This window comes from Balaenoptera acutorostrata, chromosome 9, assembly GCF_949987535.1.
Source record: "Balaenoptera acutorostrata chromosome 9, mBalAcu1.1, whole genome shotgun sequence".
Taxonomy (NCBI): Eukaryota; Metazoa; Chordata; class Mammalia; order Artiodactyla; family Balaenopteridae; genus Balaenoptera; species Balaenoptera acutorostrata.
In genome coordinates this window covers 99,271,802-99,288,278 of record NC_080072.1, presented here as the reverse complement: position 1 = coordinate 99,288,278, position 16,477 = coordinate 99,271,802, and the positions used below count along the sequence as shown (strand labels likewise).

The window sequence follows — 16,477 nt, the reverse complement described above, 5'->3', positions numbered from 1 at the left end:
ATGTATCTTTTTCACCAGCTGTCCTGAAGGCTGTCTTCCATTTCTAAAGTGACAGCAACTCTGGCTGCTGCCCTCCCAGGCGGCCACAGGTGCAAGAAGAACAGTCCTTAACAGTCAAGGCTCAAATGCGGGCTGGCTCCAGGCCTACTCAGTGTGCTTTCCAGAGCTGGCACACCTCCTTTCCAATGGGACAGGGACAGGGCCCAGAAGTGTGGTCTGAACCATCAAGATGAATTACTGCTGTCATCACGCACGCTCAAAAGAGCCAGAAATCCTATTAATACTTACCCCCAGCACAGGAAGAGCCAGGGTTTAAGGAACAACCTCATTTCTAAGTCTGGCAAAATCCTCAAGAGTCTGAACACAGTTTAACTTCCTAATTTGGGACCCAGGACCAGCTTTCCTCCCACTTTAGTCCACTCCTTCCAGCTACTGACTTACTGTCACCAGGCAGTCATCTCTGTTTCAGTATAAATAAGAAGCCATACAGCATTTCAGGACAAACCCAAGGTAGCCTGGAGACTCACTTGTTGTGGGATCACCTTCCAGAGACAGCCAGCCGAAGGAGGAGCTGGCGTTGGAGATGTCAGAGAGCGTGCGGCGGGCCAGCACCGCGGGCACAGGTGGCTTGGGAACATCGTACCCGTCGTCTTCATTTTCTGATTCCTCAGGGCCAGTGTTGGCATGGGCTGCAGCCAAATTCCCTTCACCTAGAGAACAGTTTGTGCAGTTATCTTCTTTTTCCAACGTACTTCACCTTCTAACATTTCAGTACGGGGGCATCCGTTCATTCAAGCATATACAGAGCCAAATGGTTGCCGAATAACCACTAGGGGCCAAACACCGTGTGGCCCTGTGCATCGAGATAAAAGAAACAGGGAGAATAAGATCTGCACCAATCCTGCAGCTCTACTTTTCTGAACATGTCAAAAGCTACCGTTGCCAAGGTTAACAGTCACTGATGTCCAAGACTCAAGCACCACTTTATAGCATTCATTCAACATTTTCATCTGCATTTCACCTTGGAAGACCAGCCAAAGGGCCCTGTTGTGTGTACTGCCTTCTTGAACTTTCCACTTGGTAAGCTAGTTAGTATGGGAATTGAGTATTCACCACCCACACACACAAGAATTTCATCAGTGTTGAAAAGCAATGGGAACAAGAGGGAGCTAGCCGTCAGCACTGCCGATCCAGGCCATATAACACAAAGGCCTCCAGGCCCTGGAAGGATGAAAAACACAAAAGGAACTAGCTGTGTAAATGGGAAATAAAACAGAGGAGGTGGTTTTACTGCCATAGATCAAAGATACTTTGCAAAGAAAATTATTTACAAATATTCCACTTAGGTCACGTTCTCATTGGCTAAACATTACAGGCTCATTCCTCCGGCACATCAATGATTGTTAAAGTAGCAGAACGACTACTCACCAAAGGTGCCGCTCTCTGTGACAGACGGTGCCGCCTGGGACTGAATATTATACATTGCTTCGTATGTACAGCTATCGATCTGCTGGTCACAATCACAGGCTCTGGACCAGAAGGAAAGTGGCATAATGATCTTCAGAAACAGAACTCTGTTATCTGCAAACTTATTAAGATATACCTAGTCACAACTTCTCTAGACCCTGATTCTATCAAGAATCTCCATTCTCCTCTTGCCAGTATCACTAGTAAATATCAAAAGATTGACTCTTGTTACTAGCAGTAGCTGTGTATGTTTTTGAAATTACTGTGAGGTTGAAGAAACATTAAGTGGAATTGCTTACAGCTGCAAGAAGCTTAAAACATTAGAGGTTACACACATCTTTCTGCTTCATTTCTGGCTGGGTAATGCTATGTGCAGGCAGCAAGCCAAGCAGGTGAGTTGGTGTCAACTGAATCCCCAAATAGGATTGTCGTGAACCTACCGTGAACTCTGGGTTGTCTCCAGAGGCCACTTCACTTCTGGCTTTTGAAGTCCCACAGGCCTGGAGGAAGGAGTCATATACTCTGTGTCCTCCTCACTTTCACCCCGCTCCCCAGCTGGCGGCTTTGGCACAGGAAGAGGTCTGGAAGATGAAGAATAAAAAACAGAAACAGAAAACAAAAAGAATGAACTGCTTTGCGATTATCTGAAATAATTTGAAAATCATTGTAGAAGAAATATATAACATCCTACGATGTTCAAGATACTCCTAGTGAAAAACAGCATGTACAGCATGATTCCATACACACAAGACTGGCAATGAGCATATTACATGTTGCTGATTACTGTCTGACTCTAGGTGGTAAGATTATGGATAACTTATTTCTTTAGCATCACTTATCTGTGTTTTCTAAATATTCTTATAATTAACACATACTATTTTCATAAAGGGAAAAGGATCATTAAAAGGGTAATCCAAAAATTTTAATTCTTTTGGTTGATGATGTTAATAAAAATATACAATTGCATCTCTTACTCATTAAGCATTTTGGCAATACATACTTTAAAACATTCACATTCTTTTGTCACAGTAATTCTACCTTGGCTGCATCTCTGGCTATGTAAAAATATGTTCACTGAAGCAAAGTTATTACAGTAAAAGCTTTTAAACAAAATAAATATACAACAACAGGGAATGATTAAATATATGATGTTACAGCCACATTACATAATAATATGCAATAATTAAATGTGAGGGGGCTTCCCTGGTGGCGCAGTGGTTGAGAATCTGCCTGCCAATGCAGGGAACACGGGTTCAAGCACTGGTCTGGGAAGATCCCACATGCCGCAGAGCAACTAGGCCCGTGAGCCACAACTACTGAGCCTGCGCGTCTGGAGCCTGTGCTCCGCAACAAGAGAGGCCGTGATAGTGAGAGGCCCGCCCACCGCGATGAAGAGTGGCCCCCGCTTGCCGCAACTAGAGAAAGCCCTCGCACAGAAACGAAGACACAGCACAGCCATAAATAAAAATAAATAAATAAATTTTTTAAAAAGTGAGGATTTTGGGGACTTCCCTGGTGGCACAGTGGATAAGACTCTGCACTCCCAACACAGGGGGCCCACGTTCGATCCCTGGTCAGAGAATTAGATCCCACATGTATGCCACAACTAAGAGTTCGCATGCCACAACTAAGGAGTCTGTGTGCCACCACTAAGGAGCCTGCGAGCCGCAACTAAGGAGCCCGCGAGCCGCAACTAAGGAGCCCGTGAGCGCCACTAAGGAGCCCACCTGCTGCAACTAAGACCCCATGCAACCAAATAAATAAATAAATATTAAAAATAAATAAATAAAGTGAGGATTTTGAAGAACTTTTTAACTGATAGGAAGAAATGCCCAAGATATAATGCTAAGTTTAAAAAAAGGGAAAACATAATACTACATCTTGATCTAAAACATATATACATTTTACATGTCTATAGCTATGGCCAAGTAACAAGCACTGTCTAACAGTCTGCCTAGAACAGCTAGCTATAAAAGCAGGAAAATATGCAAAAGAAAGAAGGCATTGGAGAGCAACCAGGCAGCCAAGATTTGAGAGGCCAAGATTCCAGAGGCAAGGAGAATACACTGCAATAAGCCCCATGTTAGGGGTTCTGAACTTGGGGTTTCAAGGTAGTTTCAAGAGACTGAGGAGAGAGGGATTGGAATTTGGGCCAAGGCACGAGGGGTCAAAAATCCTGGAGAAGGGAACAGTAGAGAAGTAGGTTTGAAATTCTGCCTGTAATTTTCCCCAGAGCTACTGCGAATCCTTAAACCACGTATGAGTGGGACTAGATTCTGAGAAACCAGGCAAAAAGTAGTAGTACTTTGGTTGTCTTGCCAAACTAGAGAGACAAAGTTGGAGGTAACAGACATGGCCTTTAAAATAATTATAATTTATATGTTCCATTAAAACAGAGGATGGAGAATTTTATTAGAAAACTACAGAATAATTTTTTTAAAAAATTCACATGGAAATTCTAGGACCTAAAAACACAGTATCTGTAAATACAATAGATGGATTCTGGGGCAGATTAGAAACTGCAAAACAGAAGATTAGGAAACTGAAATAGAGTAGAAACTATTCAGATTCAAGTAAAGAGAGGAAAAAGAATGGAAAACACGGAAATGAGCATAAGAGCTATATGAGGTGTGGTGAAAAGGTCGAACTTTCAGGTAACTGGAGTCACAGAGTGAGAGGAGAAAGAGACTGCACTACTCAGTGTATTTTAAGAAATAGTGTACCCCTGAAACTAACACAACATTGTAAATCAATTATACTCCAATAAAAAATTTTAAAAAAAGAAATAGTGGCTTAGATTTTCTATGCTGAATTTTTCTTTCTTTTTTCTTCCTTTTCTTTTTTTTGGCCGTGCTGCCCGGCTTGTGGGATTTTACTTCCCGACCAGGGATTGAACCTGGGCCCTCAGCAGTGAGGGCGCAGAGTCCTAGCTACTGGACCGCCATGGAATTCCCAGTGGCTGAGATTTTCTAAAACTGATTAAAAACATCGAATGACAAAATCCATAAACTCTACAAACCTTAGAAGGATAAATATAAAGAAAACTACACAGACGCATTATAGTGAAACTGCTGGGATCCAAAGACAAAAAGGTCTTATAAGTAGTCAGAAAAAGAATCATACCCTTAAAAGAGCAACATTACGCTAATTTTCCAACAGAAACAATGAAAGCCAGAGGGCAGTGGGATGATATTTTTAAAGTGCTGAAAGAAAATAACTCCAGTTCAGAATACAGTTGACCTCTGAACAACATGTGCTTGAACTGCACAGGTCCACTTTTACCCAGATTTTTCCCCATAAATACATACTACAGTACTACACAATCCACAGTTGGCTGAATCTGCAGATGCGAAACTGTGGATACAGAGGGCCCACTGTAGTTATATCTGGATATTCCACTGCAGGGAGGGTCAGCGTCCCTAATCCCCAAGTTGTTCAAGGGTCAAGTGTACTATGTTTAATGAAAATATCTTAGAAAAAAATGAAAGTGAAGTAAAAGATATTTTAAGTCAAGCAAAATTTGAGAGAATCCATTAATAGAAGATACACTAACACCCCCTCCTCTTTCTCTCTTCCCCACACCCCGTCTCTCTAAAGGAAGTTATTTGGGCAGAAGGAAAAAGATTCCAGGTGGAAGTGTGGTAAAGCAGGAAGAAATGAAGAGTGCTACAGTATAAATATGTGGGAAATTTAAATGTCCAGGAAGTGTTAAGAGGGGTTGATTCAAAGTAGACTCTAATGAGTCAAAGGTATATGTTGGAATCCCTAAGATAACTGTTAAAAGAGTATAAGGAGTGAAACAGTATAATAAAAAGTACTTTAATCCCAAAGAAAGAAAGTAGAAAAAAATGAACACAGAAAAGATGGGGAAAACTGAGAAAAAAGTAGGAACAAATATTCCAATTATTTTAAAACAAACAAACAAAAATGCTAGACTGGATTTAGGGGGGAAAAAAGCCAACAAGTATATACTACTTATGAGAAACATACCTTCAATGAGGACACAGAAAAGTTGAAAGTAAAAGGATGGAAAAAGATCATGCAAACACTACAAGAGAGCTGATGTGGCCATTTTAATATAAGTAAAAACAGACTAAGGCTGGTTAGAAGCAGAACTAGAGAGTAAATGGAATAATCAAAACAATTATCATTTAGTTGATAATTCTAAATTTCTATGTATCCTAATTACATATACTAAATACATATACAATACAAACGGATAGACCTAAAGGAAAAAAGAGAGACCCACAATTATAGGGGGAGACTTTAACGCACTCCTCTTGGTATTTGACAGAACATGTAGACTTAAAAAAAAAAAAATCAGCAGGATGATTGTATAGTTGAATACAATTAACAAACGACACATACAGAATGCTGTGCCCAACAACTGCAGAATATACATTTTTATAAAATGAAGGTAGTAATATGTATGGAATTTACCATAAACTAGTCAATAAAGGTCTCAACAAAGAGCACAAATTGAAATCACAGAGTATGGTTACTGACCACACTGGAATGAAACTAGGAAGCAGTAACAGAAGAGTAACCAGAAAATCTTCCAATGTTTGAAAATCAGGCAACACATAAATAACTGATGAGTCAAAGAAGAAATCACAAACGGAAAACCATATATTTTGAAGTGAATGATAATGAAAACAGGACATATCAAAATTTGTGGAATGCAGCTACAGCATCTGTCATGGACTGAATGTTTGTGTCCTCCCCAAAATTACTTTTGAGGCCCTAATCCCCAGTGTGGCTGTCTGTGGACATTGGGCCACATCTGAGGAAGTAATTAAGGTTGGATGAGGTGCTGAGGATGAGCCCCTGACTCAATAGGATTGGTGTCCTTATAAGAAGAGACACCAGAGAGCTTGCTGTCACTCTCTATACCTCTCTGTGTGTGCATGTATCAAGGAAAGGCCATGTGAGGACGTAGTGAGAAGGTTACGCAAGCATGTAAGCCAGTAAAGGATTCCTCACCAGAAACCAAATATGCTGACATCCCGATCTTGGACTTCCAGCCTCCAGAACTATGAGAAAATTAAATTCTGCTGCTTAAGCTGCCCAGTCTGTAGATAGTATTTTGTTATGGCAGCCTGAGCAGATTAATACAGCACGCATCTCATGGAGCTAGAAAAATAACAAATAAAACCTAAAGGAAGTTGGAAGAATAAAATAAAGAGGAGAAAGCAATGAAACAAAAAGCAGATACTCAACGAGGATTCTGGGAAGATGGTAGAGGTTGTCTGATGTAACTATTTTGGAACTCTATAGAGTCTGTTGAAGGCCTGTAACTTCCAGGTGAAGACTGGGAGGTTAAATTGCTGTTAATTTCAGCTCTTAGCATAGTAGCAGCTACCCATTCTCAACCCTGCCACATGGCAGGCAGCTGTGCAAATGTTCCTGGAGCAGCCTGCACACAGCTTGCAGGAGCCAGGGTGGCAAAAAGGACTCAGCCCTCCAAATATTGGGAATCTGTGTTCTGATCGCTGACTGCTGCTCCTGTTCACAGAAGGGCTGACAAAGGGGCAGCAACCACTGTTGTTGCACCTCCCAGCATTGTTGTAAGCCCCTCCTGCTCTGGCTGAAGTGACTTCCATGAGATTTTAAAGGAAGATGTGGAGAAAAATCAAGAAAATGATGTGTGAATAAAATGGAAGTATCAACAGAGACAGAAAACCTAAGAAGAAACAAAAAAGAAATCCTGGAACTGAAAAGTACAAGTGAAATGAAAAAAAAAAAATCACTAGAGGGGTTCAAAGGCAGATTTGAGTAGCGAGAAGAAAGAATCAATGAACTTGAAAGACAGAACAATGGAAGTTATCACGGCTGAGGAACAAACAGAAGGAAAAAGTACTGAAGAAAACTGAACAGAGCTGTGGGAGCTGTGGGACATAACACCACCAAAGGACCAACATATACATTGTGGGAGTCCCAGGAGAGAGAGAGAGAAAGGGGCAGAGAATATCTGAAGAAATAAGGGCTAAAAACTTCCCAAAATGATTAATATAAACATCCAAGAAGTTCAACAGACTCCAAGGAAAAGGAACTCAAAGAGACCCACATTTTCAAAAGACAAAGATAAAGAAAGAAGCAAAACATCACGTACGAGGGATACTCAATAAGATTATGAGCAGACTTCTCATCAGAAATTTTAGAGGCCTGAAGACAGTGGGCCGATATATTCAAAGCGCTAAAAGAAAAAAAAAAGCTGTCAACCAAGAATCCTACACAGGCATACCTTGTTTTACTGCACTTCACAGATGGCGTTTTTTACAAATTGAAGATCTGTGGCAACCCTGTATCAAGCAAGTCTGCTGGCACCATTTTTCCAACAGCATTTGCTCACTTCAAGTCTCTGTGTCGCACTTTGATAATTCTCAAAATATTTCAAGTTTTTTCATTATTATATTTGTTAGAGTGATCTGTGATCAGTGATCTCTGATTTTACTATTGTAAAAATATTATGACTTGCTGAAGGCTTGGGTGATGGTTAGCATTTTTTAGCAATAAAGTATTTTTAAATTAAGGTATGTACATATATATTTTTAGACATAATGCTACTGCACACTTAAAACCACAATATCTCTGAGGTATGCCTGTATCTGGTAAAACTGTCTTTCAAAAGTGAGGGAGAAATCAAGACATTCCCAGATAAACAAAAGCTGAGGGAGTACGTGACCACTAGACCTGCCCTGAAAGAAATGCTCAAGTGAGTCCTGCAGGGTGAAATGAAGACACTAGACAGTAATTTCAAGCTGTATGGAGAAATAAAGACTTTAATAAGGGTAAGTACATGGACAATTATAAAAGCTAGTACTACTGTAACAATGGTTTGTAACTGTACCTTCTGGTTTTTTCCAAATGATTTAAGACAGCAATACATTTAAAGGGAAAGTGTAAAAGCCACTATTACTGTAACTTTGGTTTGTAACTCCAAATCTCTTTTTTTCCCATAATTTAGGAAACTAATGCATTTAAAAGAACTAGTTCATGAACCCGTTTAAAAGAACTAGGGGCACACAATGTATAAAGATGTAATCTTGTGGGCTTCCCTGGTGGCGCAGTGGTTAAGAATCTGCCTGCCAATGCAGGGGACACGGGTTCGAGCCCCAGTCTGGGAAGATCCCACATGCCGCAGAGCAAGTAAGCCCGTGAGCCACAACTACTGAGCCTGCGCGTCTGGAGCCTGTGCTCCGCAACGGGAGAGGCCACGACAGTGAGAGGCCTGCGCACCGCGATGAAGAGTGGCCCCCACTCGCCGCAACTGGAGAAAGCCCTCGCACAGAAATGAAGACCCAACACAGCCATAAATAAATAAATAAATTAATTAATTAATTAAAAAAAAAAAAAGATGTAATCTTGTGACCAACAACCAAAATGGGTGTGGTGGAGCTGTAAAGGAGAAGAGTTTTTGTATGCTATTGAAGTTAAGCTGGTATAAATTCAAATTATAGTGTTACAACTTTGGGATGTTAAATGTAATCCCTATGGTTACCACAAGGAAAATATCTATAGAATATACACAAAAGGAAATGAGAAAGGAACTTAAACATTTCACCACAAAAACCCAACTAAACACAGAAGACAGTAATGCAGGAAATAAGCAACAAAAAACTACAGGGCATACAGAAACCAAATAGCACAATGACAGAAGTCTCTCCTTATCAGTAATTGCTTTAAATATAAATGAGTTAAGCTCTCCAATCAAAAGACAGAGACTGGCAGATTGGATTAAAACACACGATCCAATTATATGCTGCCTATAAGAGACTCTGATATTATACTAATATCAGACACAATAGACTTTAAATCAAAAAAGGTTACAAGAGACAAAGAACATTATATACACTAGAAGATTTAAAAATTATAAACATTTATGCACCGAATGACAGTAAAATATATGAAGTAAAACCTGACAGAATTAAAGGGAGAAACAGACAGCTCTACAATAACAGCTGGAGATTTCAATACGCCGCTCATAATAACGGACAGAACAAGAGGACAGAAGATAAGTAAAGAAACAGAGGACTTAAACAATACAATAAACCAATCAGATGTAACAGACAAATACAAAAAACTCTACCCAACAATAACAGCACACACACTCTTCTCAAGTACACACGGGACACTTTCCAGATAGACAATATGTTAGGCCACAAATTAACTCTCAATAGATCTTAAAATATAGGTATCATACGAAGTATCTTCTCTGATTACAACAGATGAAGTTAGAAAATCAGTAACAAAAGTGACACTGAAAATTCACAAAATTGTGGAAATTAAATGATACACTTCTGAATAACTGTGTGGCTGAAACCACACTGACTCCATATTGTGAGCTCCATCTTAGGTAGGCCTGCAGTCCCACCCCCTCCCCTCTGTGTGACTGATCTTTAGCCTACTCACAAGGAATACACCCAAGCCAGATAAGTTCCCTACAACTTTTACCTTTGCTTCATCTGATATGAAAACTGGAAGAATGCCTTTTGCTGACACAGATGGTTAATGGTCTGTGAGGGATAATGGCATGAGACCCCTGGGGGTGAGGAAAAAACCCCAGTTCCTATTGCTATGGACATGCTTCTCCTTTAGCACCAGATTCTATCTTTAGCTTTAGCCCCTCTAAATTCCCCTGTACCCGTTTCGGTGAAGTGTAGTACAGCTGCGAATGCCTCTGGCTGGCAGTCTGCCTGATACTGCCTGTATATAAGTTACCCACAATAAACTTCATGATTGTACTTTACGGAGTTGCTTGCTTTGTTTTTTGGTCTCCAAGTTTCTTCTCATTTTGGGGGATATTATTCAATATCCCCACCTTCAAACAGTAACCAATGGATCAAAGAAGAAATTACAAGAGATATTAGAAAATATTTAAAGGTGAATGAAAACAAAAACACAACATACCAAAACTTATGGGACACAGCAAAAAGCAGTGCTAAGGGGGGAAATTTATAGCTATAAATGCTTACATTAAAAAATAAGATCTCAAATCAATAATCTAACTTTACAACTTAAGGAACCAGAAAAACAAACCAACCAACCCTAGGCTAGAAAAGAAATAGGAAAGAAATAATATAGATCAGAACAGAGATAAATAAAATAGAGGACAGAAAAATACGAGAAAATGGTTCTTCAAAAAAATCAACAAAACTGACAAACTTTATCTAGATGGACTAAGAAAAAAGAGAGAAGACTCAAATTACTAAAATCGAAATGAAAGTGGGGACATTAATACTGATTATACATAAATAAAAAGGATAAGAGAGTGTTACAAATAATTGTACACCAAAAAATTACATAATCTAGATGAAATAGACAAATTCCTAGAGACACAGACTTACCAAGAATAAATCATGAAGAAATAGAAAATCTGAATAGGGACTTCCCTGGTGGCACAGTGGTTAAGAATCTGCCTGCCAATGCAGGGAACACGGGTTCGAGCCCTGGTCCGGGAAGATCCCACATGCCGCAGAGCAAATAAGCCTGTGCGCCACAACTACTGAGCCTGTGCTCTAGAGCCCGTGAGCCACAACTACTGAGCCCGTGAGCCACAACTACTGAGCCCATGTGCCACAACTACTGAAGCCCGTGCACCTAGAGCCCGTGCTCCACAGCAAGAGAAGCCACCGCAATGAGAAGCCCGTGCACTGCAATGAAGAGTAGCCCCCGCTCGCCGCAACTACAGAAAGCCCGCGTGCAGCAACGAAGACCCAACGCAGCCAAAAATAAATAAATAAATAAATAAATTGATTCCCAACCCACACTTTTAAAAAAAAAAAAAAAGAATCTGCCTGCCGGGCTTCCCTGGTGGCGCAGTGGTTGAGAATCTGCCTGCCAATGCAGGGGACACGGGTTCGAGCCCTGGTCTGGGAAGATCCCACATGCCGCGGAGCGACTAAGCCCGTGAGCCACAATTGCTGAGCCTGCGCGTCTGGAGCCTGTGCTCCGCAACGGGAGAGGCCGCGATAGTGAGAGGCCCACGCACCGCGATGAAGAGTGGCCCCCGCTCGCCGCAACTAGAGGAAGCCCTCGCACAGAAACGAAGACCCAACACAGCCATAAATAAATAAATAAATAAATAAATAAATAAATAAATAAATAAAGACTGCTTGCTATCTTTAAAAAAAAAAAAAAAAAAGAATCTGCCTGCCAATGCAGGGGACACGGGTTCGACCCCTGGTCTGAGAAGATCCCACATGCCACGGAGCAACTAAGCCCGTGCACCACAACTACTGAGCCTGCGCCCTAGAGCCCTTGCTCCGCAACAAGAGAAGCCACCACAATGAGAAGCCCGCACACTGCAACGAATAATAGCCCCCACTCGCCACAACTAGAGAAAGCCTGCACGCAGCAACGAAGACCCAACGCAATCAAAAATAAATAAATAAAATAAAATAAATTTTTTTAAAAAAAGAGTGTGGGGCTTCCCTGGTGGCGCAGTGGTTGAGAATCTGCCTGCCAATGCAGGGGACACGGGTTCGAGCCCTGGTCTGGGAAGATCCCACATGCCACGGAGCGGCTGGGCCCGTGAGCCACGGCTGCTGAGCCTGCGCATCTGGAGCCTGTGCCCCGCGACGGGAGGGGCCGCGATAGAGAAAGGCCCGCGCACCGCGATGAAGAGCGGTCCCCGCACCGCGATGAAGAGTGGCCCCCGCTTGCCGCAACTGGAGAAAGCCCTCGCACGAACCGAAGACCCAACACAGCCAAAAAAAAATAAAAAATAAATAAATAAATAAATAAGAAAATCCTTTTAAAAAAAAAAAAAAAAAGAGTGTGGTGTTGGCATAAAGACAGACATATAGACTGATGGAATAGAGTGGAAAGCCTAGAAGTATCAATAAATCCTCACATATATGGTCAAATGATTGTTGCCGACCTTTTTGTTGTTGTTTTTTGTTTTTGGCCACACCGCGAAAGTGCCCCGGTTGGCTTTTTAAAAAATTTCTTTTAGGGACTTCCCTGGTGGTCCAGTGGTTAAGACTCCATGCTCCCAATGCAGGGGGCCCGGGTTCAATCCCTGGTCAGGGAACTAGAACCCACATGCCTCAACTAAGACCCGGTGCAGCCAAATAAATAAATATTTAAAAAACAAAAAGCAAAACCCAACCAAAATTGCTTCTTTGAAAAGATTAATAAAATTGATGAGCCCCAGTAAGACTGATCTATGTACATATACACCGAGAAAATAATGGAAAGAAACAGGCCAAAACACGATAATTTTTATATAATGGAAATACAGGTCAATTTTAATTTTCTTCTTTATACTCTTCTGGGTTTTCTAAATTTTCTATAAATAAGTTGTTTAAAAGTATCAACTCTACTGTATGAAATATAGTTTTAGTAAACTTACCTGGCAGCCAGAGAATAAATGGCGTTGGCAGATGCAGAAGGTTTGATTTTGGGATGCTCACACTCTGGACCTGCTAATGGGCTGCTATTCATATTCTGGAAAGAAAAGTGTTAAAAAAGAACCTTCTTAATACAGCTAAGTATCTCCTCTTACTTACTTAATCTATTCAAAATAACAAGAACAATCACACAGACACAGACCTCACCCCCAATGCCATGCTTAAGGATTATTATATGTGACAAAAGTATAGTTGAAAGTTCAAATGTAAGGGTTAGGGAGACAGTACTAAAAAGAGCCAAGGAAATGGGGGTTTTTTTGTTTGTTCTAATTCTAGAAAGATTTGAGGAAACTGGCTGCCTGCACAAATACCATTCTAGCTTAAAACATCTATACATCTTTCTATACTGATGCCACCAGAAAGTCAAACCTAATCCACTCTCACTAATTAGACTGCCTATCACATAAACGCCACTTAAATGCTAAGTTACCCTCCCCTTTCCCTTTCAACCAAGAAATACATAGTTCATTTAAGGACCACAGCATTTCTCAACTTCACCCTCCAATTCCATCTTTTTCTTGGATTTCTAACTACCTACTGGACAATTCTTCCTTCAATGGCTCATCTCAAATTCAACAGGTCTGTCGCTAGTTAGCCAGGTTCAAAACCTCTGGGGTGTGTGCATGTGTATATGTGTGTGTATGCGATTTTTCATCCTTTTTTCCACCCACTGACTGCTTTCAAGCCTTTCGGGGTCTTTGTTTCATGCTCCCTAAAGTCTCGACCTAAACTGGCTCCCCCTCCTGCTCCTAGACCAGGGTTCTTCCCCTTGTTTACCCAGTACCAGCTATATGAGACCCCTTTGTTATTCCTCAGATAGACTCTCCCAAACTCACTTGCTTTTCCCTCATCCCGCGTTGCTCCAGGTCACTCCCCACACTACTCCAGGTCTTTGCTCAGAATTGTACCCCATCACTCCATGTACCTGCCCCATCCCAACTTTCCCTATACCCTGTTTTTACCCTATTTTTCTCCACAGCATTCATCGGCATCCACTATCTTACATGTTTTGTAACTTATCTTGTTTATTTTCCATCTTTCCTCCAGTGGAATGTTAACTTTGTGAGGGCAAACTTTTTTGCTGAGTGCATAAACAAAATAACAAAAGAAGGAATATACCTCTCCCACCACCCGTTCTGGACCCATTATCTCATGCTTATCCAATGGACTGCTAACCTCCCTTTTTTCAATCTATTCTCTTTCCAATCCATTCTGCATACTACTCCTAGATTCCTCTCTTTAAACCATCATTTTGGTCACGTCACTCCACTAATTTAATCTTCACGTACTCTTCATTTATACCAAATAAATTCCAATTCTTTTGGAAGGGGGTATACAAAGTGCTCTAATCTAGCAACAATGCTCCTTTCTAGCCCTTTTTCCTACTCTGATACACAAAATTTCTGTTTCTCTCAAATTAAACTACTTCTTATCCCACAATACATCTTGAGCATCTCGGTCATTGTAGGTCTATTTTAAAACTGTATCCACTTTGGAAAGAATACTTCAAATTCAGATGCCACTCTTTCCATAAGCCCTCATGATTGCTCTATCTAGAAATAATCTCTCCTTTCTTTAAAACTGAAGTGTTTTCTATTTATACTACTCATGGCATACACACACAGAAACACATTTATTGCATTAACAAACATATTAATATATACACTTCTTGAGGGTAGGGATTAATATTATCCCTGAATCCTGTACAAAACATACCACAAAACTGACCCATTCAATGTCATCCACGAATGTTTGTTATTAAGATAAATAATTTCAAAATCAGGACTCACCATGGAGGTATCCAGACTGAATGTGCTTCCGAGCCTAGACACATCGGTTCTGGGTTCCATTTGTGAGGGCAAGGAAAATGGAAGTGAGTGCCGGTTGGTTAATTCTCTCCCTGTCCAGGGGTCACTAGGGTTTGGGGCAACTACTGGTACTTTGGGGATTGCCCGAGGCAGCCATGATGCTTCTCCGGCGCGGCCAGAGGGGACAGGGGGCAGTTTGTCTCTGGACGGACAGTCGCCTGGTGTACAAGGCAAGGGGCGTCTCTGAGGCCGGGTTTCTGCTCCACCAGAATATGGCCGGTCTGGAGGGGGTGGTGGTGGAAGATCTCGAAGAGTGGGAGGTATTGGTAATGGTTTGTCCTTATGAAGGGACCCAGAAGGAGCCTGTGGAAGCATGATGGAAGCAATCAATCAAACCCCACTAATCCACAACAAAGAATCAGAAAACGTAGAAATGGATACTGCTTTACCTTAGAAGCACTTCCAAGACCAGAAGCACTTGAAGGAATAGATATTCGCTGTTGTAGAAGATCAAGCCGTGGTGGCACTGGGGGAAGGGAAGCTTGTGGGGCCATGGAGAATGGAGAAGGAGGTCGTTCCACCTAACACAAAAAAAATTTCCTAATAGGTTATTCTTGTCTGGAGGAGTGGCATCTCTCAACTCCTCCGAAAGATGTACACAACAAGTACTACATGAACACAGAATATACCAATGAGCCTGACTTTGGCTTAAGGTAGCGCTTCCTGAATTATTTCTATGTCACCAGAAGAGGGCGCTCTCAATCACAGAAATACCATGCAGATGCAAGCTACAGGCAAAATGTAATATCTAGAAAAGGCTGTGCTACATAAAAAGCTTCCTAGCTTATAATTTTAGAAAACATTACAATTTCCCATATTTTCCTCTTCAGAAAAAGAAAAAATATTTTCAAGATTAAAAACAGAAAACCATATTAAAAGAAAGGGGCATACATTAACCTCTCAACAAATCACCTAGGAAAATAATGATTAAGGGGCAGAATGAGGAAAGAAATCAAAGTTAATAAATTCTCCATGGGTTATTATGATTAAAAGAAAAAGAGAGATTTATAGGAGAAAATGATCAATGGTATTACTAAAAAGCATCTTTAGTTCTTCCAAAGAAATGTTATTTCAATTCAGTAATTAAAAGGGATAATTTTTTTTTGTCAATTTGTATTCTAAAAATTGAGGTGCCAAATCAAAAGAAACAAATAAATGTATAACCTTTTCCATTTCCCTGCCTACAGCAGGGTGATGAGTAGCTGATAAGCTTGTCCAAGTAAGCTGTCAAGAGATATACAAGAATTTATACAAAATACTAATTTACATTTGCATTCCCTAAAAGCAAAACAGATAGAAAATAGGCAAATATGTATTACAAGCACTTATGTAAGATGACAGAGAAACAACCATCCCCATACTGAGTCCTATCATTAATGCTGGGAGGTGAATGAGGAAAAAAAAAGGCTGCATCATCAGCTACTTGCTTTTACTCATGCTTAAGAAAACGGGCTCCATGTCAATGCAGCATGAGCAGCTAAACACCTCAAGGGTTAAGGAAGTGAAAAGTTATTAGTCAAACTAACTGTCACTTCATCATCAATATCTAGTCACTGTATCATGTCGATTTTTCCATAAAATAATCTCATGTCTGTATCTTCCTTTTCATTCTACTTACCAACCTCAGACCTGATTTATTAAAACCCCCTTCTAGTGATTCTCCCAACTTCTAGTTTCTTATCTCACCAAATCATTTTGCTCACCATTACCAGCTTAACCATCCTTAAA

At 40.7% G+C, this 16,477-nt stretch overlaps 1 protein-coding gene across 2 annotated transcripts in view; it reads right to left on the bottom strand.

Moving 5' to 3' along the window:
* CBL (Cbl proto-oncogene) overlaps positions 1-16,477 on the bottom strand; it is a 91,667-nt gene that overhangs the window by 8,864 nt on the left and 66,326 nt on the right. The window contains exons 10-15 of one of the 2 annotated variants that reach the window (XM_057552376.1): positions 15,139-15,270; positions 14,672-15,052; positions 12,824-12,918; positions 1,908-2,048; positions 1,429-1,529; positions 528-710 (exon numbers count right to left, since the gene is read on the bottom strand). In XM_057552376.1, coding sequence (XP_057408359.1) covers positions 528-710; positions 1,429-1,529; positions 1,908-2,048; positions 12,824-12,918; positions 14,672-15,052; positions 15,139-15,270 — 1,033 coding nt within the window. Of the gene's footprint in view, positions 1-527; positions 711-764; positions 1,222-1,428; positions 1,530-1,907; positions 2,049-12,823; positions 12,919-14,671; positions 15,053-15,138; positions 15,271-16,477 lie in introns of those variants that run through there. The other variant, XM_057552377.1, reaches the window with a different exon arrangement.